Source organism: Ustilago hordei, assembly GCF_900519145.1.
Source record: "Ustilago hordei strain Uho2 genome assembly, contig: UHO2_contig_04, whole genome shotgun sequence".
NCBI lineage: Eukaryota > Fungi > Basidiomycota > Ustilaginomycetes > Ustilaginales > Ustilaginaceae > Ustilago > Ustilago hordei.
The window spans coordinates 316965-343683 of NW_024545261.1; the positions used below are offsets into that span (position 1 = coordinate 316965).

General features: G+C 52.5%; 10 protein-coding genes across 10 annotated transcripts; 6 read left to right on the forward strand and 4 right to left on the reverse strand.

Annotated features, from left to right (window-relative positions):
- Positions 1-102: 102 nt before the first annotated feature.
- Positions 103-2478, reverse strand: UHO2_02435 (uncharacterized protein; the record flags this gene model as incomplete). The annotated part of the gene is made up of 1 exon (XM_041555223.1): positions 103-2478. The coding sequence occupies one exon, from the start codon at positions 2476-2478 to the stop codon at positions 103-105; it is 2376 nt and encodes a 791-aa protein (XP_041411157.1).
- A 1231-nt stretch (positions 2479-3709) lies between these two features.
- Positions 3710-4084, forward strand: UHO2_02436 (uncharacterized protein; the record flags this gene model as incomplete). Its single annotated transcript, XM_041555224.1, has 1 exon — positions 3710-4084. One exon carries the CDS (start codon positions 3710-3712, stop codon positions 4082-4084), a length of 375 nt encoding a protein of 124 aa, XP_041411158.1.
- A 1614-nt stretch (positions 4085-5698) lies between these two features.
- On the forward strand, positions 5699-7522 carry UHO2_02437 (putative SUC2 - invertase (sucrose hydrolyzing enzyme); the record flags this gene model as incomplete). Its single annotated transcript, XM_041555225.1, has 1 exon — positions 5699-7522. The coding sequence occupies one exon, from the start codon at positions 5699-5701 to the stop codon at positions 7520-7522; it is 1824 nt and encodes a 607-aa protein (XP_041411159.1).
- A 2229-nt stretch (positions 7523-9751) lies between these two features.
- Positions 9752-11374, forward strand: UHO2_02438 (uncharacterized protein; the record flags this gene model as incomplete). The annotated part of the gene is made up of 1 exon (XM_041555226.1): positions 9752-11374. The coding sequence occupies one exon, from the start codon at positions 9752-9754 to the stop codon at positions 11372-11374; it is 1623 nt and encodes a 540-aa protein (XP_041411160.1).
- Positions 11375-12898: 1524 nt separating this feature from the next.
- Positions 12899-15508, forward strand: UHO2_02439 (uncharacterized protein; the record flags this gene model as incomplete). Its single annotated transcript, XM_041555227.1, has 1 exon — positions 12899-15508. The coding sequence occupies one exon, from the start codon at positions 12899-12901 to the stop codon at positions 15506-15508; it is 2610 nt and encodes an 869-aa protein (XP_041411161.1).
- A 132-nt stretch (positions 15509-15640) lies between these two features.
- UHO2_02440 (uncharacterized protein) lies at positions 15641-17047 on the reverse strand (the record flags this gene model as incomplete). Its single annotated transcript, XM_041555228.1, has 1 exon — positions 15641-17047. One exon carries the CDS (start codon positions 17045-17047, stop codon positions 15641-15643), a length of 1407 nt encoding a protein of 468 aa, XP_041411162.1.
- A 2000-nt stretch (positions 17048-19047) lies between these two features.
- On the reverse strand, positions 19048-19650 carry UHO2_02441 (uncharacterized protein; the record flags this gene model as incomplete). The annotated part of the gene is made up of 1 exon (XM_041555229.1): positions 19048-19650. One exon carries the CDS (start codon positions 19648-19650, stop codon positions 19048-19050), a length of 603 nt encoding a protein of 200 aa, XP_041411163.1.
- Positions 19651-20147: 497 nt separating this feature from the next.
- On the reverse strand, positions 20148-20819 carry UHO2_02442 (uncharacterized protein; the record flags this gene model as incomplete). The annotated part of the gene is made up of 1 exon (XM_041555230.1): positions 20148-20819. The coding sequence occupies one exon, from the start codon at positions 20817-20819 to the stop codon at positions 20148-20150; it is 672 nt and encodes a 223-aa protein (XP_041411164.1).
- Positions 20820-21788: 969 nt separating this feature from the next.
- Positions 21789-23378, forward strand: UHO2_02443 (uncharacterized protein; the record flags this gene model as incomplete). Its single annotated transcript, XM_041555231.1, has 1 exon — positions 21789-23378. One exon carries the CDS (start codon positions 21789-21791, stop codon positions 23376-23378), a length of 1590 nt encoding a protein of 529 aa, XP_041411165.1.
- Positions 23379-24307: 929 nt separating this feature from the next.
- UHO2_02444 (uncharacterized protein) lies at positions 24308-26512 on the forward strand (the record flags this gene model as incomplete). The annotated part of the gene is made up of 1 exon (XM_041555232.1): positions 24308-26512. One exon carries the CDS (start codon positions 24308-24310, stop codon positions 26510-26512), a length of 2205 nt encoding a protein of 734 aa, XP_041411166.1.
- Between the last annotated feature and the right edge of the window lie 207 nt (positions 26513-26719).

Genomic DNA, 26719 nt, shown 5'->3' on the forward strand with positions numbered 1-26719 from the left:
AGTGGTGTTTCTAATTTCAACTGCACATCACAGGATCAAGTTCGAACAGAGAAAAGGGTATCATCATATTGTTCATTAAATATCATCGTCAGGCCATCTTATCTATGCCAGCATGAGATCAGGACTCAGCGCGACTACAACTCGCTCAAAGAGCAAAATGGCCAGCAGTGTGTTGGGTCCGGCAGCTTGAGGAGAACAGAACGGCTCTAGCCAGCTCGTGAGTCGCTGCAGCTGAATCCGGGTATCTTGCACACGCCAAGCCCGATCGCCCCTACGCATGCCAACATCGGCGCATCCCAACAGTATCTTCTTGACAAGCCATGGAACCATTGCATCTTCGCTGTTCTGAGTCGTTCCGCTCGCCCATGCAGGAGGACGCGCAGATCCACAAACTAGTCGAGTCCGCAAGCGAATCCATTCGGCTTCCTGCATCTCTGTGTCGGGATCAGGTACCGAAGGTGGTAGGTGACCATCGGGTAGCAAGATCCTACGAAGCTCACGCACCATCTTGGCAAGCTTCTGCGTATCCCTCAGCTCCGAATTGATCTTGCGTACTGCCATTCGATTGATTGACTCGTCCAGTCCCGTCGTCCCAAGTATCGTCCTTGCAAAGCCGAACGTGACTCGCAATACCAGGTGAGAGCTTGCCTGGAGCAACTCTTCCACTGCATCAAGCCAGTTGCCAACATAGTCTCGAGCCAGATCCTCCTCATCCGATACGTCGTCATTGTTAAGCTCTGTGCCTCCAGCTCCGGTGTTACTCTGCGCTCTCGCCAAGTCAGCTTGCGGTAATGTCAGCTTGCCGTCAATGGTCAAAGAGCGGCCTTGTGCAGTGATTGTGTCGTCGTGACTGAACTGGAACTTGCGAGATGGGAAGCGACCATGCATCTTGCGTTCGTACAGGCTGCCCATCGACATCGAGGACGGGAAAGTACCTTTGCTAGACGAGGAGCGTTCATGATTTGCCATGCGTTCTTCCTTCTGCTGCAGCTGCTGTCGCTTTCTACGAGTCGCAGCACGCTGCACATTGAAGATATCCAGATAAGCATGCACCAGGAATGGCAGCGCGGTGAAGACGATCAGCGTCCACACCTTGATAATGATTGCCGGCAGCCAAGCAAGCAGTCCAACTGCCGCCGAAAGCAGGTCCGCGCTCGGAGGCGACTTGTCCGCCGTGGCCAACTTTTCGTCCTCCTCTCCGTCTGGTACCAGAGCAGATGGAAGATTGGGATTACTCGGCCAGCCAGCAGCATCCAACACCTTGTGGATGCTCTGTACAAAGAACCAAGGCCGGAAAGAGCGAGCAAGCGCACCTCTGAGCACTGTCACTAGAACATCTCGCACGATGAACTTTTCCGTATCTGGAGCGAACTCGTCGGCGGGGAGCAGTGAGGAGAGCAGATTGAGCACAGCGATTCGTAGATATGCCAGATCTATCTTGCCATCTAGTGAGCCGGTGACCGGATTAAGACCTGGATGCGGCGAGGCGGCATGGAAGAGTTGTGCGATTCGCAACGGCGAAGCTGCTTGCTCGGTGGTCGACGTCGTTAGTAATGCATCTCGGTATTCTGGTGGCAGCTGCTCGCAAACTTGCTGACGCCGCTGTTCTTCCTGCTCAGCAATAGAGACACCGGTGGACGTGGCCAAAGAGGATTGTTGAGTACCCAAAGGTGCCCATACGCTGTCCGCTTTGCTCTGAGCCTGTCTGAAATCCGAGCAATGCTGTCGAAGAATGAGTGGAATGTCGCGAGAGAGCAAGTCGTGAATCCGGGACAGCTCCGCCGCAATCCTAGGCGCGTTGATGTCGCTTTCATTTGCTGAAGCAGCTTTCGGCAGCGACGTTTGGCGTTGCACAATGGTGTGAATGATAGAAGTAATGATCGATGTTACCTGGGTTAGGAACTCTCGATCCGGTGTGAGCTTGCTATACCATGGCAGTACAGTCTCGCGCAGGAGGTAAGCCAGCAAAAGGAGGACCTCGTGATCGAGGTCGACGTCATGGGTGATGCTGGGCGCTTCGGTCGAGGTCGGTAGGTCCTGAAAAAGGATGCGGCGATAGAAGGCACGCTCCGTGACCTTGTCTGCGCTCGGTGTTGCTGAGGAAGTTGACCAAGATGACTGCTGCGAGTTGGCAGAAGCTGGATTGTGTTGATTGTTACTTCCCTTGGCAGATGAAGCGCCGGTGTTCACTTGCATGCATGCAATGGAGGATGGCACCTGCGCATGACTCGCAAGACTATGGTCGATGCGATACGCCGCAGGCGACATGGGACGTGGTGAGAGTGTAGCGTGTACAGGGTTCGTGCTGAGCGAGGCGTGCGAAGCGCTCATCGGAGATGCGACGTCACGGAAGGCGGGCGATGGCGCGAAAGGTAAAGATGTGTCCTTTCGCACAGCGGAAGCAGCCACCGTGGATGGCGTGGGTGACGAGAGGGGCGAAGGTGAGGTGGCCCCTGGTCGAAACGTCTCACGAGCCATCGCGGCAATCTGCCCGCGACGCGTGCTGTAAGAGTTGGTGTCTGTATCCTTGAACAGCGGCGCCTGCTACTTGAATTGGAGACGAGACATCGTAGCGCGCTCTCCGAGTCGGAGCAAGGCTATTGAGCTTGAAGGGGTGATGGAAGTCGTCAAAGATGAAACGAGCGGAGAGAGCAACAGGTGGGTACGATGATTATCTCCGCGTTCCGAGTCCTCGCGTGTCAAGTGTTGGTTTGCAACTCAGGAGCACAGAACGCCATCTTCTCTCTTTTGTTTGCAGATCTCATGCGTCAGAGTTCAGCTGTAAAGTTGTCGTCGTCGAAGAGCAACGTGACAAAGGTATCGATCCAATATGATGATGAAAGTTGACGTAAGCCGATGGTGAAGAGATCGGGCTAGGTCAATCTAATCGGAGATTTGGTAGAACCGATCTGACAGGAGTTCAGGTACAACACAGTCCCGCTCGTTGTCAAGGTAGATCATTAAGTAGAAGTATTCCCACCTTTGGCAGGTACCACGCAAATGTATATATATCAAGCCAAGAGCACTAGGCTCTCCCCACGTTCTTTAGTCAATTGAGTATATACATATGTTTCTGCCCTAAATCAGTAATGACATCGTACTCAAACTCTCCCAGATCATCAGTTATCGGGACAAAACTTCTTCACATTGTATCACAACGTTGCTCGCCGTTTTCAAGCCCTTCATGTAAGCATTATATGAAAAATGCGGAGCGAAATGATGACACAAAAAACAGTATGAAAATCGAGCTGATGAGGTGATCGTCTGTGCAAGGCTCAAGACTTCATTCCGGCACACCTCTCATGACACAAGCAAGCCAAACCGATGATTCCGCTGCTCAACCTACAAAACCCGTGGTCCGAGCAATGAAGATTGCGGGGCACCGACGGATGACGCTTTCACCAAGTTAAAGTTGAACGCAAGCTAGTCAGAATTCGGCACCTGTCTGTTGACAAAGCTAACTACGCCGTGATGATAGGTCTGCGTTGCGAGGCGGCAGCGGCACAGGACCGAATGACATCTTGCAGATTTGTGCTGACAATGTTGCATTCGCAAGCAACACGGCATCTGCTGTACATTGTGTGACTGCGTCTATGCTTCCAGCCACCACAATTAGAGGAGCTACCCCTGCAGCAGCAGAATGGGAGCAGAGATGAATGAGAACGAGGGTCTGAACAACAAATGGCAACGAGTCTCACATCTCCACACAATGTCTGGAAGAGCGTGGGATGCAAGCGACACATGCAAGGCGATGCTGTGCCAAGGCGTAGTGTGGGAGCCTTACAATGGGTTACAAACCCATCATGATATCTTGTGTCGAAATCATCAACCGACGCAAAACGGCAGCCTGATGTCTCTTTCGGCTGCAAAAAGCAAGCCTCACATCTCTCTGTCCCGCCGAACAAAGATACTTGGTGCTCAGCGCCTGTCTGTTCTGCGGCATTGCTCGCCGACTCGTGGAGTCACTGTTCCAAGCTCACGACGACACTTGGCCGGCTATGTTGCCGTCCATCCCACCAACAACATCAGAACAGTGGTCGGCATTGCGACACCGACGAAGCGAGCGTTGTGCATAGTAGCCTGAGCATGAGCCTGCTGGCCTATCTCCCCGATGTTTCGCCGAGATCGCATTCGCTTAGATCAGCAAACTCAAGCCTACCCATTTTGTTCGCTTCGAAGAAGTGATCCGTGATCATGCTCGATACGAGTACAGTCGCTTTAGCCCTTTCGGCCAATTCTTCACCGACGTCTTCAAAAAAGGGACGGATCGGCGGCAAGCAGGTGTTGTAGTGGAGCACAGCGAATGCTCGGATGGCTTGGCGAGCTGCAAACACGGAGCGATTTCGCTCCATCAAACCCTCGCTTAGGCGCTCGTTCTGATATATTTCGGTCTGTCTCGTGCTTTTGAGTCTCTGCGTGTCGACATTGAAGTTCGACCTAATACCACCCTCTCTCCTCCGTTTTCCCTCCCTATCTTGTCCTTGTCATAACCGATGCTGTTTGCGCAGAACCATGCCAAGCCCTGTCTCGCCGCGATTCCCCCAAGCGAAGGCAAACAAGGCCGACTTGACGCAGCATCACAGCTCTCCGCTCTATTGCTCGGCTTTCTACTCGGGCTCCTCCTGATTTCTTGAGAACCAAACTCCGCGTGTTCACCAGCTTCTCGGAGCCATTTGCTCTGCTTCTTTGCAGCTTCTCTCCCCGAGATGGCTTTAGATCTTTCCGCTTTCGTACCCCCTCAACAATGTCTTGAAGAGATCTGTGGGAGACTCCGCAGAAGCTCGGAGCCCCTTGCTCTGCTAGCTTTACCTCCCACGCAGTTTTTACTTAGGTTGTGGGCGATTGCTTGCCCGCAACCTCATTGTGCATCCTGAGCTTCATACCGTCCACAGTCGTCTTCATTTGTACCCCCATCATCGGTATGTCACACGGACGCATTGGATGTCAAGGAGTGGCGCAACTCCTTAAGGGGCAGACACACCGGTCCACCGCCTTTGCAGCCTTACCTGACGACCGTCTGCAATCCTCTGCGAGCAGTGTGGTTGGGGTGTTTGTTCCCACATTGTAGCAGCCATCTTCATCTGCGTAGTAGTAAGGATAAAGTGGCCGGCCGAGGGTCACCAGCTCACCGATGTGCAAGGCAATTCAGGGACAATGGGCCCACCTCTTTCAGCCATTTGCAGTTTCAGTTGACCTCTCTGGAGGAGCCCCAACATATTCTGGCCTCTCTTATCCCCACGTTGTATGACTTGCACACTGATCTTCTTCCTTGGAGCCGTGCCTGGTCTTGCCTCGGTCGATCAGGACCCTCAACTGATCTTCATTAAACCTGTCCTCCCTATTTTCGGACCTCCCTCGCACATATATAACAACTCCCTCTTCATCTTGGACGTTGTTTTCCTCGTATCCCCGCAACCCACCCATCCTCCCGCTCCCTTCTCCATCTCTCTTTCATACCGTTCTCCTCAAGGACGCTTCTTACCCTTTCTTGCTGTAATTGCGGAATTGGAGTGACTACCCTTCACTGCAGGACGTTTCAGAACTCCACTCAGACCTTTTCGATCTGCTTCGTGGTGTCCAGATCCCTTTGCAATCCACCTTTCGAACAGCCCAAACCCCACACCGGCTGCAAGACCGCCGCAGATTCCGTACCCCTCAAAAGACACTCACCGTCGGTCGGCTTTCTGAATTTCTCGCCATGAAGTCAAGCTTTGTCAGTGCCATCTTGGCATCCTTGGCCATCGTCAAGGCTTCCGCGGCTCCTTCGCCTGCCGATCCCTTCGACTTTGGCATCAAGACAAACCTCGTCTACCCGAGAACGAACAATGGTGGCAATCAGTACGATAGCAGTAGCAGCAATGCCAATGGCAAGCACCTCAGCTCCAATGGCTCATCGGTGGCGGGCTACCGGCCTCCCGTCTACACTGAGCCAATTCGACCTCAAATCCACTTCTCGCCCACGGTCAACTTCATGAACGATCCCAACGGTCTTGTCTACAGCAATGGAACTTGGCATCTCTTCTACCAGTACAACCCTACCCAGAACATCGCTGGTAACCAGCACTGGGGCCACGCCATCTCGGATGACTTGTACCACTGGAAGAACCTCCCCATCGCCATCGCTCCTGAGAAGGAGGGCGAGGGTATCTTCAGTGGCAATGCTGTCATCGATTTTGAAAACACCACTGGCTTCTTCAACGAGTCGACTCCCAAGGATCTGCGCATTGTCGCCATGTACACGCTCAACACACCCACCTCGCAGACACAGCACCTCGCTTACTCGTCCGATGGTGTCACCTTCACAAAGTATCCCGATGCTGTCATCTCGCGCAATCAGACGCAGTTCCGTGACCCTAAGGTCTTCTGGGACGAGAAGTCTTCGCGCTGGATCGTCGCCCTGGCCCTGTCTCAGAAATTCGGCATTGTCTTCTACGCTTCGCCCGACATGAAGAACTGGACCGAGGTTAGCCGCTTCCAGTCGTACGGTATCCTCGGCTACCAGTACGAATGCCCCGATCTCTTCCAGGTCCCTGTTGAGGGCGGCCCCGACGATGGCAAGATGATGTACGTGCTTGCCATCTCGATCAATCCTGGTGCTCCTCAGGGTGGCTCGTTCGTTCAGTACTGGGTCGGTGACTGGGACGGCACCAAGTTCACCCCTCGTGACAACGCTGTCAGGAGCATGGACTTTAGCAAGGACTTCTACGCCTTCTCGAGCTGGAGCAACAGCCCTGGTAACAAGGCTTATGCGGTGGCGTGGGCCAGCAACTGGGAATACGCTCAGGTCGTTCCCACATCTCCTTTCCGTTCGATCCAGTCTCTTCCCCGTGAGCTTACACTCAAGTACTACCGAACCACGCCTCAGTTCGGTGACTTGATTCTCAACAACCGTCCGGCCAACCTTTCCGTCATCCCCAGCCAGAAGCTATACTCGCACAAGAACCACCACAACAGCGGCAACAAGACTGTTCAGCTCAAAGGCAACGGCGCTTTCGACGTCCAGGCTACCTTCAAGCTCCCCGCCAACACCAATATCACGTACAACACCATCGCTTCGTTCGAGTTCTTCTCCGCTGACGGCAAGCAGAGCGTCAAGACCGGCATCCAGATGGGTGAGCCAGCATTTGCATTCATCGACCGACGCAACGCTGGACCCTCGTTCGCAGCGAGCAACCCCTTCTTCACCGACAAGACATCGGGGATCATCCGCTACGACGCCAACTACGCCGGCTCCAGCAACACTGGCGGTGACCAGAAACAGTACATTCTTGGACCTCTTCTCCCTTCGGCCTATATTGATGCTGAGGGCAAGGACCAGTACATTACGCTGCAGGCTGTTGTGGACAGGTCGGTGATCGAGGTGTTTGTTAACGATGGTGAATTGGCGGGCACTTCGGTGTTCTTCTTTGAGAACGACCAGATTCCGTCGAAGCTCAAGGTGTCAATTGGCGACAACAAGCTCCAGGTGGTTGACCTCGAGGTCAAGGCACTCAATTCGATCTGGAGAGACTGCAAGAAATAAGGGTGAACGCGATCCTTGCTTGCTTCTTCTTAGACTTTCTTCATGTTGCATACTTCATGTTGCATACTTCATGTTGCATACTTCGTTCTTCATCCTTAGACCCATGCTGAGCCCGACTGAATGTCTTGCGTGCTCACTTCCTGTAAAAAAAAAAGCGGCCATAGTTATCGGCACACAAACAAAAGCAAGATCAGTCCCCGATTCTCAGTGTATCGTTGGACGCTTCCGCCAGATGTGTGATCCCGATTTCCGCACCCATGAGAGAGACAAGGAAGATCGCAATTGTGGACCGCAACGATCTTGATCAATCATTTGACTGTTCAGAGCTGGTTCAGAGCGAGCTCGGGAACTCAAAGGATCTCTGAGCAAAAACGAAGCACAGGTCGGAATTCAAGAAGCAAGAACATTTTGCTCTCATGCGCCAAGACAAGGGCTACTCATGATGACGATTGTGCGGGGCTGGTACGGACCGGGTCGCCTTCCCCTCGCTTCCCGAGCGTCTGTCTTTCGATGCTATTCGGCAGACAGGAACGGAACAGGACCGAAGTGATCATGACCGCCCAAGATTGTCCAAGCGTAGCCACAGTACCTTTTGCCACGAGCACGGCACCTGAATCGCCACGCGAGAGCGGCATGATGTTGAAATCTTGGTTTTGCCGATCGCGATATCGATGCGAGCATGACTGTGGGGTTTGAAAGCAAGGGTGCAGGAACCAATCTCTTACACGTCGGTCATTGCTACGGCGCTCGGCCAGGGTCTCGATCTCTGTCCATCGTTTCAAGAAAGTGACATCTATATTCACTGGCATGAGTAGAACTAACTCCCCCACGCGCCCATGCTGAGTCACGAAATGTACGCTGGGAGGACACGCTCTCAGCAATGCAGCGACGTCTGAATGAGTCCTCAGCGTCGAGTGATGGGGGCGTCGATCACTGTCACACACAGCCTCTAGCTAAAACTTGAAACATGCCGCGGGATCGAGGCCATCGTGCTAACGCCAGAGATGTAACTATCAGCAAGCTTTGGCCGCTGTTGTATACGACCGTTTTCCGTGACCAGTCAACCCATCAGGTCGAGGTGCGGGACAATTGTTTTTTTTTTTTTTTCTTTTTTTTTGTTTTTGTTTTTTTTGTTTTTGTTTTTTTTGTTTTTGTTTTTTTTTTTTTTTTTTTTTTTTTTTTTTTTTTTTTGTTTTTTTGTTTTTTTGTTTTTTTGTTTTTTTGTTTTTTTGTTTTTTTGTTTTTTTTTTTTTTTTTTTTGTTTTTTGTTTTTTGTTTTTCCTTTTGACCAATCCATGAAAAAGAAAGTCGAGGCGTGAATAGACTTGCTGCCGCACTTTGTAGGGGTTTTTTCTCGTCTCGAATTCCCACTTGATCATCTCGCCCATCCCCGCACCCCACACTGACCTTGACACCGACAGTGACAAGACTATTGTAAACTAACTGCGATTTGCCGGGGCTTACTCGCTTTTCCCCTTCAATTCGCAATTCGCATTTCGCCATTAGGGCCCCGATGGACCATGCTCACTTCTCCTCGCCATGCAGCACCGGCACGCACGCCCCTTTCAAGGAACGGAGACATTCGCAACCAATCCACGTCAAGATACTGAAGATTTCTGCCTTTCGCTTCTGCACGACCGTAACGTTGTTCCGGTCTTGGCGAACCCGTGTACCTTTTCTGCTTGTCCCATTCCTGACTCACTTCTGCACTGATGCTCGGCTTCAACGCTGTTTGGCTCTTAGTTCAGGCTCCACCGGACCGGATCCCGGTCATTTGCGTTGCTCTTTCACCCAGGATGCAAGCATGTTTCCGATTTTGGTTCTGAACGAGTTTGTTTTACCCGTCCCTTCTACTGCCGCCCGAGCTTGTCCATTAGAGATTCGCCACCAATCGCGCTTTGCTCTAGTCAAGCCTATCTGGGGCTACACCTGCAGCCTCAAGGCCAGATGCGAACCTTCCTTCCTCCTTCATCCGTGCTAGAGAGCAGCGTCGATATCTTCACAGAAACTATATAGACCTTGACTTGACTTACCCCATCCTTCCCCGCATCCCTCAACCCGCATCTCCCCCACACTCGCTTCACCTCCCATACCCTCATCCACCGGGCCTTGGATTCAGACCCTTCTGTGTCGCAGGAGCAACTTTCATCTGAGTCATTTTTCTGCCCTTGCAGGCAACCCATCTTCCTCGATCACCCCACATCGGTCTCACTTTGAACACTGTCAAAGATGGCCGAGAAGCAACAGACTCCTGACCTCGAGGGGGCTCACAAGCTCGCCGCTGTCCAGTTGGTCACGACTGATGCATCGATCCTCGACAAGGAGAGCGTCATCAACGGCAAGCTTTCACAGAACGATATCGCCGTTCTCCCAAACACAATCATTGAAGAGGCCGACGAGGAGGTGCTCAAGTACACTGATGCGTCCGTCACCATCACTCCTGAGGAGAACAAGCGCCTTCTTCGAAAGATCGACAAACGTGTCCTCACCATCATGCTTGGTACTTACTTCTGTCAGTCTCTTGACAAGCAGATCCTCTCCTTCGCTGCCATCATGGGCATTCGTACCGACCTCAAGCTCAAGGGCCAAGAATACAGCTGGCTCTTCACATGTCTCTACTTGGCCATTCTTTGCACCGAAGGTCTTCAGAATTACCTCGTTCAGCGTCTTCCCATCAACCGATGGCTTGGTTTCTGCGTGACTGCATGGGGTATTTCGTGCTGCTTCGTCGCGCTCTGCCATGATTTCACCGGTATTCTGATTCTTCGAATCATGCTCGGATGCTTCGAGTGCGTCTGCCAGCCCGCTTTCGTCGCTCTTTCTGCTATCTGGTACCGCAAAGAAGAGCAGGCAAGGACTATTACTCTTTGGTACTGCTGCAATGGCTTGCAAGCTATGTTCGGTGGCCTGTTGGGCTTCGCTTTCTACCACATTCAAGGTGCTGCACTGGCCTCATGGAGGATCATGTTCCTCGTCCTTGGCTTGCTCACCGTCATCTGGGGCTGCGCTATCGTCTACATCTTGCCCATCTCTCCCATGAAGGCTCGTGGCTTCACTGAAGAGGAGCGAACCAAGGTGGTCGAACGTGTTCGAGAGAACCAAACCGGTGTTCAGAACAGGAAGTTCAAGATGGACCACGTCTGGGAAGCCGTCAAGGACCCCCAGATGTGGGCCCTTTTCCTCATCAACTTGCTCAACACCATCCCCACCGGTGGTCTCGGAAGTTACGGTAACATCATCATCAAGACCAACCTTGGCTTCTCGGTCCTCCAGACCAACTTGCTCGGTCTTGCTCAGGGAGCTTTTCAGATTCTTGTCCTTCTCGCCGCTGCTTGGGTCGCCAAAAAGTGGAACCAGACCATTCTTACTGCTGTTCTGTTCACACTTCCCAACATCATTTCCGCCGTTCTCTTCCTCACAATCCCAAACACCAAGGAGCACGCCGGTGGTCTTCTCTTCGCCTTCTACATGACCATCTGCATCCAGGCTCAGGCGACACTCTCCTTCTCCTTGCTTAGCAGGAACGTTGCTGGACAGACAAAGCGTGCTGTTGTCACTACGGCGACTTTCGTTGGTTGGGCAGCTGGTAACTCAGCTGGTCCTCAGCTCTTCCAGGATAAGGATGCGCCATTATATCGCCCCGCATTTTTTGGTCAACTCGGTTGCTATGTTGCCTCGATTCTGGTGCTCCTTGGGCTTCGATTCTACTACATGGACCAGAACCGAAGGAAGCGTCGTGCCACCAACGTTCTTAAGGGCCGCGCCGAGGATGCCGAGGATCAGATCGATTATTCACAGGCTTTCCTTGACTTGACTGACAAGAAGAACATCAACTTCCGATACAGCTACTAGATGTCTCTCAAAATGCAAATTTGTAAAACTTATTTCATAAAGTACAGTAAATGGTGCACTAAGCGACGCGGGGATGACATGCATTCAACGGTGACTTATCGTGCCTTGACAACGCGTGAAAATTGTTGGAAAAGGAGGCTGAGAAATTGAGGGAAAAAAGGCAACGTTAAATTGCCTAACTCGAGTGAGTTGCTTGCGAGCTCCCAGCCGTGGCCGTAAGGGGCAAGGAAGGGCGAAACTTGACGAAGCGCAGCCTGGAGGCAAGCGCGAAGAAGAGAAGGTGATCGAGAAGAAGGAAGAGGGGAGAGCCAGCGAGACGGCTCAAAGCGTTGCGACGAAATGGAAGGCTGCGCCTTGGTCACGTGCCCCTTCGCTCACCATTGAAAAAATGCGCATCTCTCCATTCGCACGATAATTCTTTTGTTCCAAACACTTACTTTTCGATTGCCTGCAGATTGAAAAGAAAGGGGGGGGGGGGAAAAAGAAAAAAATTCATCAAAGAAAAACAAATTTGAACAATTGTCGACAAGGGTGAACCTCCGGACGAATTGAGAGATGATCATGGTTGAAGAGTAGTTTGCGATTGTCATCGAAGGTTCGTAATAGCGGTGTAAAGACGGAGTTGCAAACTTGGGTGGCCCAATCACAGGCATTGAGCGGGATGGCGGAAGAAGAATTCAAGGATTGCTCATTGGTTTTGCTCGAGCGGCCATTTGAGCTGCCGATGCCGAAATGGCCGATGGCCGAACACTGCCTGCCAAGCTCCCCGAGGTTGTCCCTTTTATTTATTATTTGTTATTATTTATTTATCATTTATTAATTATTATTGTTAATTGATTTATTCTATATTTGTTTATTACCTTTACCCGAACTTTTCTCCATGCCTTGCCTCGCTTGCATGCCCGCCACCGATTCCTCACTTTGTTCCCGTTTTGCTTCTTTCTTCGCCACTTGAACAGTCTCTGCTTTTCTCTCCTTTATGGTGTTGACAGAACTGGAAGGTGGTCGGACCGTTGAGCCGTTCGTACCGACATGTTCCTGCCGAAGAAAACGGCTACCCGGACCGGAGCCCCGCAGCGAACCGAGGCGCCTTCTCCCACTTCCATGATAAATCCGGAGAATTTAAAAAACTTGTTTTCTTTCGCTTTTCGTGGGGATGGACCCTGAGCTCGCCTGATCTCTCAGAGAGGGTCTCTCTCACCAGCCAAAAGTTGGTAAACGACAGACCGTAACACCTGGACACAGGGCTGGGGTCAATCGCCCCAGCTTTATGCCCTTGCTCGGCCTTTTGCTCGGCTAGCTTTCTTGAAACATTCCAAACTGCGTCTTTCTGTCTGCTTGTGACCGAGAGAGGCTCGTGCGGAGCTGTTGAGTTCTTCCGGATCGGATCTCGTTTCCTCGGTGCTGACCAGGTCGGCAGTTGGTTCTTAAGCAACTTGCTTCTCCCATGACCTTCCTTTCCTCCTCATCACCCGTCACTTCTCCGCCGTCGATCCTCCTCTTCCGGCGAATCTGTCTAAAATCATGCTGGTAGAGAGACCTTTGACAAATCTTCAGCCTGCGGGCCAACAGCCTTCGGATGCCTTTGTGCTTACCAACAAGCAGGGTTTCGAGTGGTCGTTGCGCTTCCTCACTCCCACCATCTTCAAGATCGTCGTCACTGGGCCTAACCACCCTCTCCCGCAACAGAGCAACGTCCACTGGTCCAGCAAGCCCCTCGCTGTTTCGTCCAAGGTCAATGCTGCCGCCAAGAAAGCCACCATCAGTGTTCAGGGTCTTACCCGCCATGTTACCGTCCAGTGGGATGACACTCCCATCATTGAGGTTCACGAGAGCATTAAAGGCAGCTCGGAAAAGGTCCGTGTCTTCGCTGACACTCCTCACAAGTCGTACTGCTTCTCTGACAAGGGCTTCATGCGATACACTCGCTTCAACAACCACAACCTCCACGTCGGTATGGGAGAGAAGGCTGCTCCTCTCGACTTAACCCATCGATCTTTCGCTATCTCGGGAAGTGATGCTGCCAGCTACGACTCCTACCTCTCGGACCCCCTCTACAAGCACACTCCTTTCCTCATGTCGCTACCCAAGCCTGTCGACGCCGAAGGCAATCCTCAACCCCTCACTTCGGTCGTCGGTATCTACTCGGCTTCCAACTCGGATGCCAACTGGGATGTCGGCCGCTTCATCGACGAGCCATGGACTATGTTCAAGAAGTACGCACAGCACTGGGGCGGTCTCGAGGAGTACATTCTCTTCGGCGAGCACGCTCAGCAGGTCGTCTCGCAGTTCTCTGACCTTGTTGGTCGACCTCTGCTTGTGCCACGAGACTGGTTGGGATACCTTGCCAGCGGTATGGGTCTCGGCGAGAGTGATGTTCCCATCGCTCAGGAACTCCTGTCTGGCTGGCCTGGTATGTGCAAGGACAACGACATTCCCTGCTCTGCTATCCATCTTTCGTCGGGTTACACTGTAGACGATCAAGCCAACCGTATGGTTTTCACCATGAACACCAAGCGTTACCCTGACTTCGGCGAGATGGTCAAGACCTTCCACAAGGCCGGTATCCGTGTCACACCCAACATCAAGCCATACGTCTTGCAGTCCCACCCTGATTACCAGAAGCTCTACGACGCCGGTGCTCTCTTCTCTGATCCTAACAACGACAACAAAGCCTGCGTGACTCGTATTTGGTCGAGTCTTCCTGGCTTCAACGCCCTTGGTTCGTGGGTGGACCTAACCAGTAAGGCCGGTAGGGATTGGTGGAGACAGGGTGTGCTCGACTTGTGCAAGCTCGGTGTTGACTCGGTGTGGAACGACAACAACGAGTTTTTGCTCTTTGACGATGCTTTCGAGTGCAAGAACGACCTTGTTGGTGATGCCAAGACTGACGGTAATCGTACTGGTAAGCCTACTCCTATCGGTCTCCTTGGTCGCATGACCAACACCGAACTCATGGCAAGAGAATCGCACGACGCTCTCGTCACATGCCACCCTGATCGACGACCTTTCGTGCTCACTCGATCTGCCAATGTTGGCACTCAGAAGTGGGCCGCCTCGACATGGTCCGGAGACAACCGCACCAGCTGGCACAACTTGCGCGGCTCTGTCGCTATGAACCTCAACGCTCAGATGTCTCTTCTCCAGTCATACGGCAACGACATTGGTGGCTTCGCTGGTCCTCTCCCCAGTCCTGAGCTTTTCGTTCGATGGATCCAGTCCGGTATTACCCAGCCTCGATTCTGCATTCACTCGTTCAAGCCATGCAAGGAGGACCCACTGGGTGTCAAGCTCAACAACCTTCCCTGGATGTACCCCGAAGTCGTTGACATCATCCGCAACACCATCAAGCGCAGATACGAGCTCTTGCCGTTCATCAACAACCTTAACTGGCGCTCGCACCTTGCTGCTGAGCCCATGAACACCTGGCTTGGCTGGAACGAGTTTGCTTCCGACCCCGAGGTGTACAAGAAAGAAGTGCTTGAGGGTTTCGACTACTGGATCGGACACGGTCAGCTGCTTGTTGCTGGTTCCTACCACGAGAATGAGCTCACTCGTCGTGTCTACCTTCCTGCAACAGGCAAAGACGACAAGAAGGTGTACTACGACACCAACGCACCTTTCAATGTTTACAAGGCAGGTCAGTGGATCGACAACGTCTCCACTCCTCTTTCGCACTTTGCCATCTTTGCTCGTGAAGGAACCGTTGTCCCTGTCGGTCTTCCTAAGGTCACCCTCACCCAGTCGCAAGGCTTGGCTACGGTCACTTGCAGTGGCACCAAGATCCTCACCGAGGAGGAGGGCGGTCAGGTCGTCCACGATGACTGGCGTGGTGTTGAGGTCTTCCCCTCGCCCGCTGATGCTGTTAGCCCCAGCGACTACACTTATACCTGGATAGAGGACGATGGTGTTTCTGCCAAGCCGGCTGTTGCTGAGATCAAGCTTGAGATCTCTTCGAGCAGGGATGAGGTCAAGGTCAAGGCTACCGCTACAAAGAATGACTTTAAGCCATTGTGGGCCAACAGTCTCTGGGTTATCTTGCCCAGACCAGACACACGAAAAGTGCAAGGCGCCACAAAGACTATGTCTTACAAGGGCCAGACTGCGTACGCCGTCACCGTTGCTGGTCTCTGAGCGCGGCCGCTCATTAACTTGACTCAGAATATAGTTACGTTCCTCAATTCGATCTTTTCACAAACTGATGATGTGATTGCGTGTCCATTCTGAGTCAAACCGCTGATTGAATTGATTGTCGGTGTTGAAAAATCAGGCTCCGTCTGTCGACAAACGGAAAACATCGTTCCAGCTTGTGTTGTCCGGTTGTGCTCCATCCTTCCTCATCTTCAAGGCAACCCTCTCCGCATCGGCAAGGACACGGAGCACGTTCTCTCCGACGAATCCATTAAGCTCTCGATCGGTCCATCCTTTCTCAACAAGCTTGGCTACAAGGTCAGGATAGTGACTCACATCCTCCAAGCCCTTAGGAACCGACATGATCCCATCAAAATCGGTACCAACGCCAACGTGACCCCTTCCAACAATGCTGCTGACGTGTTCTACGTGCTTGACTACCTGGTCCAGATCTTCAGTCCCGCCAATGAAGCCAGGATAGACGTTGATCATAACTACGTGATCTTTCTTTGAAGCTGCGAGTTTATTGAGCACTGAATCAGGCACGTTTCTTTCGATGTCCTTGAGGGCTCTAGCTGAAGAGTGAGACAGCATGACGGGGCCTCGTGTCATGTCGATGGTTTGGAGAGCTGCATCATCCGAAACGTGTGAGATGTCGGGAACGATAGCGAGACGGTTGAGCTCGAAGACGAGATGACGAGCAAAGGGGCTGAGACCGTTCCATCGAGGTGGGTGCTCGCCAGCACTGTCAGCGAAGGCGTTGTGGCATGTATGGGTCAAGGTCAAGTATCGCACTGGGCCGAACGATGTGCTGAACATTGATGCGAACGCTCTCAAGGCAAAGAGAGAGTTGCCGAGTGAGTGTCCTCCTTCGATTCCGATGAAGCTGATCAACTTGCCATCCTTGAAGGCTTTGCGAGCGGACTTGACGTCCGAAACGAGACGGAAGTCCTTGTGATACTTGTCAATCATCTGTTTGATCACGTCGAGCTGCTCTACTGTGTTGCGGACAGCAGGTTGGGATCCAGCATGTTCAAAGTCCTTTCCAACAGCGGCTGAATCGGGGCACTCGACGAAGGCTGACCAGAAGAATCCACCACTCTTGCCTGCTCGGAGCCTTGGGATGTCGACGTGACCCTTGGTAGGATAGCTACCATTAGCGAAGGCCGGCTGGTCAAAAGGAATTTCGTCAAGCTTGTTGTAGTAGAAGTAGCGTGCTAGGGCGGGAACATCGACGTGTCCGTCGATGAGTGGATGCTTTGACAGGAGTTGCTCGGCATACATACGCGAGTTCTGACAGCGCGAGTTTGACAAGGTGGTCTCGTCGCATCGTATATCCATGTTCTGCTGCCATACCGCATATACTGCTTCAGGTACGGACCAGGAGCTGAGAGAAACAAAGATGAACAGAGAGAGAGCTGCTGAGCACAACGCCAGCTTTGCGCGAAGCTTGAGCGACAGCTTGGGCCCTGGTCCAGCGTCTGTGGCAGTCAAAGGAAGATAGCCTTCCTTGGCCCTCTTGTCTAGCGGTATCGGTGGCATGATGAATTGCTGTTTGTTTGATTGATTGTTTGTTTGTCGAGATCCCAGCCTGGCTCACACGGCCGTAAGATGAGGTCAGTCGGTCGATGCAGAAGACAAAATGGAGGTCCTGTTAAATTGCGGGTCAGCGAGGTGGCTCGCTGGCTCAAAGGCTCCCAGCCCGCCGTAAGGGGGCCGATCGAGCGCAGAGAAGAGCGGGTTGTACAGGCGGAACGTAAAGGAGGGAATCGGGTGGGAAAGAAGGGTTTTTAGCAAGGTCGGTGTTGCGTGACTCTTGCGAGAAGAGGAGATGGTGGTAGGAGAGAGAGAGAGAGAGCGAGGAGTGAAATGGAGCCTATATATACAAAATGAGTGGCTGAGTCGGTTTGCGACAGCGCGGAGCAAAACAATCTGACTGAGTAGGTTGTGACACGTGTGGCCTGTGCTCAGATGTGCACGCCAAAATCACGTGCAGCAGAGTCGATGTGGTGGTGTTGCAAGTGAAGGTGGGTCGAGTGTGTGGAGGACGGATGTTGGGAAGGGTCAGAACTCGTCAAGCCTGTCTAGACGGTCAACTCATTTTGCTTCGGTTTATCAATTCGGAAAATTGAGGCTCGATGCCATCTTTGACAGCGAGCGCAAGGATGTTAATCAGTACTTGAGAGCTTCTTTGCTGTGAATCTGTCTGCCTTCGCTCCACATACAAGCATCAATCTTCCCCACCGCCAACAGCGAAAGCCGTTCCCGCAACTGTCATTTACAAGACCGCCTCAAGACGGAAAAACACTCTAGAAAAAATAAGCCAGCAAGAGAACGGCGACAAGCCTCCAGGGAATTTGAACAGGGCCTGACTCTTTGAACAGGACCTGACTCTTTGAAGACTATCGGGCCAAGGACGGTCACGTCTGGGAACACATGCAAGCTTAAGGCGCAAGAAATATTGCCGAGATGGAGGGGACTAGTCCTGAGATGACTTCTCAGCCTTCGTCCAGCGAAGGTGCAGACAGATCAAAGTCAACCTTCGGAGAGGACTCTGGAACAGCTCTTTGACTTTGCAAACTTAGCGTCTTTCACAGAGCCAACGAAGAAGCTGAAGCCCCTCAACTCAGGCCTTTCCGACAAGCTTTGAGGTAAGGGTTGATTGGCATCGCTTTGCGACGAGTTTGAGCTCATTTGGGTATAACAACGCTCAGAGCGTTGCATCCGCGGGGATCTCGGATGCGATCAACTGAGCTCTGCAAAAATTCCCCGAGCGTGCGGGCTTGAGACTCGGCTATGCAGGACATGGCAGTGGCTACGTCAAGATTCAAGACACACAGCCTTCCACCTTGGGCTACAGTTTGTATGACAACCCAGTCGGCATCCTATCCTGGATCCTGGAAAAGTATTACGCCTGGTCGGACCCACGCTGTCCCGCTTTCAACGATGCCGACACGAACGCATTCTCACATTGACACATTTCGGACGAGGACACCCTGACTACGGTCATGATCTACTACCTAACCAACACGATCCACACCTCGTTCTTGCCGTACAAAGAGTCGCACATGTTCGCTAACCCAGATTGGAAGCTGTGGTAGGAAGCAAAGCAAAAGCCTTTTGGGTTTTCGCACTTCAAGTACGAGGCGATCGCGAGACCAAAGAGCTGGCTGATGTCAAGTACCGTCTCAACTGGCAGTTCTACAAGATGCACGACTTTGGTGGACATTTCGCTGCTTTGTAAGTCGTCATCGTCCAAGTCGAGATATCTGAGCTAGTATAAAGCAATCACTGACCATCTTTTTTCCTCTTTTCCTTAATCTGACACGATTGCAGGGACAACCCTGATGCGCTGGTGGGAGACATGCAGGAGTTCGCAAACAAGAACTGGCCTGGCTTCTGATGTTTGATGATGTAGCTAGGCTGTTTTTGCACGCAGAAATGGTCAAATTGTTGTTTTAGGAGTCCATACTATACGTCGAATGTACTGCAACGATGAAACATGTCGAATGCAAATGTGAGTGTCTGTGAAGGCGAGCAGATTACGAAGCGCTGACAAAGTTACGGGCCTTGATCGCTTCCTTGTTTGCCTTCCTCAGAGACTTTCTTCTCCCTTGCTCCACCTGGATCGCTTTCTCCATTTGGTTAGCACGTTTCTCTTCCGGTGTCCATTCGGCCTTCTTCGCGGCAGCGGCGCCCTTTGTGGTTTCCATCCAGGCGTTCCGAGTGGCTCGTTCGGCAGCTTTAGCTGCAGCTTTCTCCTTAGCTAGCTGTGCGGCACGCAGGATCTTGGACTGTCGCTTCTGAGTGGCACGTGCTTCGCCTTTTGACATACCAGCCATCTCAATGGAGGCAAGAGATGAAGAAGAGGCGATAGAAGGGTCATCGAGAAGCTTGAAGAGCCAAGGTGGATATTCCTTGTCCTGAAGCGCAACGGGGTCTGCTTTGTCTTTGTAGATCGAAACACCCTTGAGGATGGTGCCAGGTGGCGCTGCTGATGGGAGAGACGTCGTTTCTGAGGCTGAATTCGAGGACGACGAGGCGGCGGAAGATGAAGGGGATGCAGATGCGTATGTGCGGGAGCATGGCGACAGTCGCAAAGACGAGCCAGAGGCTCTGACAGATCGAGTTGCAGCTCTGAGCATGATGATCAGTATGTAGGGGCGGTGACGAGAGCTTCTTGGTGTTTGGAGATCTTCTGGTATGTATCTCTTGACGATGCAAATGTCGAGCGACCTCGAGTTGGACGAGGATGATGGGAAGGAGCTGCAAGAAGGATCGGAAGCAGTTTGAAGTCGAGAAGAATGCGAAAAAGTGTTGGAACAGGGACTTCTGTCCGAAAAGTGTCCTCACGTGACATTTTCAAACAAAATGTTAGACCTCGTATAAATGCACGATAACATCGTGCTAGCCGCAGCTCGAGCTCACACGATCCGAACATCATGACATTGTCTCACTGTCTCATGAATTGCACGCTCTAGGCACATCTGAAGGTGCGATTTTGATAGCAACAGGAGGAGCGAGATCAGTAGTATGAGTACGACTATCATATTTGTTGGATCGCGATACAAACCATCTAGATGTAATGCTGAGCGAGTAATTGCGGCAAGGTCGTTCAACGGAAGACAGGGGCGAAGTACGATTACGTCGATGCAGAAGCGCCATTTGCGACAGGGTTTGAGCCGTTTGCCGCATTCTGCTGTCGCTCGAGCAGCTTCCTCCTAGCTTCTAAAATCATCTGCTCCTTGCGATCCTTGAGCAGCTTTGCTCTCTCCTCTGGCGTGGTGGCCCAGCTGCTCGGACTGCCTTGGCTGTTGTTGCTGGTGTGTGAGTTTGGCGTTGATGGCAGATCATCGGAGCTGGCTATGCGGGACTGAAGACCGAAGCGAGAGATCAAGTTGGGAGACTTGCTGGGCGTGCTGACCGACGACGCAGATGCAGAGGCGGAGCCGTTGGGAGTGCGATTAGTATTCTGCGCCCGAAGCGTTGCTGCGTTCGGTGTCGATGGCTCCGCAGTACCGAAGAAGCCTGCAGGTGGTAAAGGCAGACCACCTTCGTTGAGAATGCGTTCACAGGTAGCTTCGACGCTACCCGAGCGTTGAAGATCATAGCGGATAGATGCGTCAGAGATGTGCGGGAAAAGGGTCTTGACCGAGTCAACCATGTGTTGTGGGACCTGACGTGTGCGAGCGGTGTTGAGAGCTGGTACCTGATGGCCGCCATTCGAGTTGCTGTTGGAGCCGCCGCCAAACGCGAAGCGCAAGATCGACCAGAGTACGACAATGGCTAGCAGCGCACCAAGACTGTCGTTCATGGTGAAGGAAAACTAAGCGGGCGTGGAATCACAAAGTGGGGCCCTTGCTTTTGCTTGATGTTGTAGATTTGTGGAATGCTCCTAGAAGGAGAGACGTAGAAGCTTATCGGAAGATAGGCCACTGCTACCTCGTGAACAAACGGGCCGGTTCGGAGAGCTGTTAAAGCTTGAGTGTGTCGTTGGAGGATCCTTGAAAGGGTGTGCCGAACGACTACAGGCCAGAATGGTGACTTGGAAGTCTGTGTCGTAACTTGGCGAATGAAAGAGCTGAAGATGCGGAAGAAAGGGTGTGAGTTGGTCTTCATGAAATGGGCGTTCGAGCTCTAAATTGTGGAGCGAGTATGAAAGCGCAGAGTAACACAGCTCTGCTGCTTTCGTCCGCGGCTCAGAAGGCCAGCTGAGTCACGTGAAACCCAGTTAAATTGTCAGATCGTCAGAATCCACATAGCACACACCCCGATTTTGCAGCTCATCTTCGCTCGAAGCCGTCTTCCAATACCACATCCCAGCCAGCAGCTGTGGGCTGCACAATCTAGCTCGTCTCTTTGCTCCTCCTGCGTTCGCACGAGCATGCTCCAACACAGTGTGTCTCCGCACTGAAGAGAGTATTGGCAGCTTGATCTTGTCGTCCGACAATACGCGCTCCTGAGCTCGAATTGCGCCAACCGGATACTCCGGCGAGCTTTATTGCCGGACCAGCAGTCTTGTCCTATTTTTTCCGTGCGACCCCACACGAACTGTTCGGCAACTACATCTACAAAGGAAGGAGGGTCTGGCGTCACAGATGCCCCCAATCCATCCTCCTCTTCTCTCGGTGCCGACTCATCATCAACACCTGAAACTCACCAAACGGCCCCGTATCAGGATCGAGCTGTCGATTCGACCAATTGAGTTTTACATATAGAGTGTTGCAACGACTCTGCTCACCCTCATCTTTCCACGCGTACGCTTCATCACCTTATTGACACGATGCCCACCGACGACTTCCGACCGGCGGAGCTGTTGCCGTCTCTTCAACCTCCCCACCCGCATGTGCGACCCGCCATCCCAATATTAGCCCCACGAGTGGTCTTCACTGCTCCTTCTCAAGACCCATCTTCGAACGGAACACAGCAATGGATCTCGACAACGCACGTCTATCCTGCTGCCTGGCCGCGCTCGCACGTTCGATCTGCGAAATCTGACATCTATGATGCCAAGATCCCAAGCACTTCCCGGCTCGGTCCTCTTCCTTCGGATCCACAAGCAGCCAAGGCGGAACAACGTCGGCGTAGGGAAGCTGACTTCGAACACTGGGTCGGCGTCTGTGGTGGAAAGGAACACGAAGGTCAGCGCAAGGTTATGCGTAGTTTACGTAGCGGCTGCTTGCAGTCTGGACACACACAGCGAATCACTGAAGCAAGAACAGCCAACGAGGCTCAGCTCTGGATGACCGTCAACCGCATTGTTCCCGCTCAGCTCGGGTCCGATGCCAAGCCAAAAACGAAGGATACGAGACAAGGTATCACACTGGTCATGGCACATGCCAATGGCTTTCACAAGGAGATCTTTGAACCAGCTCTTGAAGCATTGGTACAAAAGCTACAGACCGAGGAGCTGCGAGGCAAATATCGCATCGATGAGATCTGGAATTTTGACTGCACGCATTCGGGCCAGGCAGGTAGCATCAACCGTGACATCCTCGGAGACACCATCAGCTGGGCGGATCATCCACGCGACATGCTCAAGTTCCTCGAAAACTACTTGCCTAACTTAGCTTCCGACCCCAACGCTCCTCCGTCGTGGCTTCCCACCTTTCTTCCATCGCACAAGGCTTCTTCACCAACAGCCAAGCGCCGCTTGATAGGTCTTGGTCACTCCTTCGGCGGAGCTTCGATGACCTTCCTCCTTCATGCGAGGCCACGCATGCTTGAGGGTCTCATCCTCATCGATCCCGCCATCATCCCATGCGAGGACGAGGAGCGCCTACAGTTCGACAAGCTCCCCAATGAAGTTTGGCCCGCTCTCACTGATTTTCCTCTCGCAAAAGGCGCCGTCGCACGCAAGGACACCTTCGACTCACTTCCCGACGCGAAAGTCTACTTCGAGTCAAAGCCTTTCTTCAAGGTCTGGCACCCGCGTGTCCTCGACCTCCATCTGCGTTTTGGTCTCCGCCCCTCAACGTTACCTCCTTCACGCGCTCTTGCAGTTGATGACGTACAGGAGAACGATCTCAAACGCACACCGCTAGAACTCAATAACACAAAATGGCACGAGGCCGCTGCTTTCGTCTCAACTTGGATGGGCTACATCGGTAGAAAAGGTATGCTGGCTACAGACCACGGTGCTTGGGTCGGTGTGGTTAACATGAAAGGAGGGTTTGACAACAAGGGCCTTGCAGCCGACATCGACGGTCTTGAGCGTGGTATCAGCTTCACCATCGAGGGCAACCACCTAGTCGCCCAAGAAGAGCCCGACAAGCTCGCAGATGCTCTCGTCAAAGTGCTCAAAGTGCAGTCGAGTCCGCAAGCTTTCAAGGAAGAGAAGCTGCATAGAAACGTACAGAAGCCAAGATTGTAAACTGACTGGAATCGCAATATACCATAGAGTAACCATAGGCTGTCGTGTGAGACTGAGTGCAACATGCTGCCCTTTCAAGGAAGCAAAATAGCGAACTCGATGATAAGCCATGAATTACGGCGAAGAGGTACAATGGCATTGCCGTATGCTGCGCTGGTAAGCTCGTCAAGGACAAAGTGATCAGACAGGGCCGCAACGAAGCCACTGGCCAACTCACGGGCAGTGCAGAATGATAGTCATGCGCATGACGGCGGGCTAGACAGGACTTGCTGCAAGATCGGCTCGCAGAATACGTCCGAACCACACGTTGTGAATGCTTGCAGCTCTCCAGGAGAACTCGCATCGGCATTGTGCTTCGAACGTGCGGTCCCAAATTGGCAAGTGGACCCTGAAAACGTGCTCTCCCTCTCTATGCACAGTTTGCAATTCGGCCGCTCGCTTGGGGTCGTACAAGCCTCGGCAGCGTTTCATCGTATGTTCCTTGTCCTAGCACTTGCTTCTTTCTGTTGAGGCGACTAGCGGATCGAACCTTGTGTGTCAGGAACGTTCGAGTCAGCAGTCACAAGAAGCATGGCTAGGATAGGAATTGAGCAGGATGTACGGGTCAAAGAAGTGTTCGACAAGGCCTGATCGCGATATGCAGCTGTTTGGAAAGTTCACGTTTCGCTTCGAGCAGCCTAAGAAGCGATATTCGAGCTCTCTTTGCCTTACGATACGTCCACCAACTGCTCCTCCTCTACCGGCTGCCCCGGCGGCAGCCTCTATACCCCTCCCCTTCCCTGTCCTTTCCCAGTCGAACGAAGATGGTGAACGAGATGTCGAACGACATAGAAAAGCAACCCTTCCCAGACACCAAACATCCCGCTTCCCTGCCGCCACCCACATCTACATCCACTGCTCCATCTCTCCTCTCCGTTCTGTGGTATATGATGAAGGTGGTCGCCTCCCTGGCCGCCCTCCTGGGTCTGGTCAAGCTCGCATCTTCTTCTCCTGCCCGCTACTTTCCGCGCGATTCTGCCCCATCATCAGCTCCGTCTCGAGCAGGAGACTTCCACCAGCAAACTTCGGCCTACACTGCAGCAAGCGCTTTCCCTACCTCGCTCTTTGCTTCGTACTACAACGATCCCGCATCGATGACTGCTGAGCCTCGTCCTGTGGTCGCTGACGTCGCACGTAACTCTGTCTTCTCCGATCTCCTCGCCAACCCCACCATCCTACCACTCGGACCTTCGCCTTCTGAGGCCGTATACCCGCTTCCCACCGGTGCAGCTTCACCGGATATCGCATCTCAAGTCCGCAAGGAGCTCAGCGACATCTTTAGCTCGACCAACGCCAACTGCACAAAGTGCACCGATGCTCTCAAGGTCGCACAGAAGCTCACCAAGCAGTCACCCAAGGAGGTCCCCGGTATGCTTGTCGAGATGTGCAAGAAGTACAGCTACAAGTCCAGCTCAGCTTGCGAGAAGACGTACGCTCCGCAAGTCCTCGGATCTGTCTACGCTCAGGTGCTGAGCTATGCCGACTTTTCCTCGTCGAACAGCACCGATGCTCAGTACATCTGTAACATCGTTGTCGGCTCTTCCACTTCCAACTGCACTCTTCCCAAGCCTCGTCACCTTGACGAGAGCTTCCTTGACAACTGGTTTGGTAGTAAACGTACTCTACCTGCATCGTACAACCGCAACGTAGGCGAGCCGACCGAGAATGGGAAAGATCTCCGTGTGCTGCATATGTCGGACATCCACGTCGACCCACGCTTCTTCGTCGGCGGTGAAGCTTCATGCACCAACGGACGATGCTGTCGAGCTGATGCATACAACTCCACCCTCAGCAACGGCAACTTCACACAGGGAATGCTGCCCAAGTCCAACATCTCAGAACCTGCTACATACTGGGGCAACTTCAAATGTGATGCACCCTGGAGTCTCGCCATGTCCTCTCTTGAAGCTGTTACTCCCCTCAACGGCGGAGAAGAGGTCGACATGACCATTCACACCGGTGACATGGTCGTGCATGATCTTGCGCAGTATATTTCGCAAGATTTGGTCAAGTACACCCACCAAGCGCTGTACGACAGTATCCGAGCATTGCTGGGTAAAGGTCCAGTCTTTAATGCTATCGGTAACCACGATTCGGCACCGTCCGATCTCGCCTCACAAGATGCACTACCGGATGGAAGGTCCGATCAACTTTCTTGGGACTGGGACAATCTTGCTCGTCTCTGGGAAGCTGAGGGGTGGTTCAACCACAAGGAGGCTGAGCAAGTTCGTTCTCACTATGCTGGATACTCGGTTACTCCGCGAAAGGGGCTGAGGATCATTGCGATTAACACTGACTTTTGGTACAAGAACAACGTGTTCAACATGATCCATACTCAAAACCCTGACTATTCGGGCAGTTTGCGGTTCCTGACGGACGAACTGTTCCGTGCGGAGAAGCACGGAGAACGGGTCTGGATCGTAGGTCATGTGCTCACAGGATGGGATGGAAGCAATCCCTTGGACAACCCAACCAACCTGTTCTACCAGATCGTAGACCGATTCGCACCGCATGTCATCGCACATATCTTCTTCGGTCACACCCACGAAGATCAATTCAACATCTTCTACACCAACAACGCTACAAGCAAAGCAGCTTCTGCTGCTAAAGCTGTCTCTTTCATGGCTCCCTCTATTACTCCGGGTAACAACGTCAATCCAGCACTACGAATCATGCATGTGAACGCGACAACCTACGAAGTTGTTGACTATCATCAGTTCTACACTGAAGTTCCCACTTTCCCTGGGTTGCTGGAGACAAGTCACGGACCAGTGTACGACTATCTTTACTCGGCAAGGGATGCGTATGGTAACTTTACCGCTTCGAATGGGAACTCAACGCATCCTGTCCCGGGCGGTGTTTGGCCGAAAGATGCTCCGTTGAACGCCACTTTCTGGGCAAAGCTGACAGAGGAGATGGCGGTCAGGAAGGAGTTGGTGCAGCAGTTTACGGTGTATCAGGGTAGGAATAGTCCGAAGAGTCCAAAGTGTACGAGTGATGAATGTGTGAAGGCAAAAATCTGTTATATGCAGTCAGGATCGGGTCCGTTGGGGAAACAGTGTATTCCTGGTTATGCTTCTGTTCAGTCCGAATAGGCACCCTCGCCATCACAGACGCGTTAGGTGTACCACTTCACAGAACCGCTTCGTGATAGAATTTAGAACATCCTCAGACGCACAGGCTCAGGCGTGAAATGTGTGAGAGAAAAATGCTTTCCGTGCCAAGAGAGTGTGAGAGAGAGATCTAAAAGTACACCGAGACCAAAGGATATATATGAAGAGATTAAGCAAAATGTAATGGGA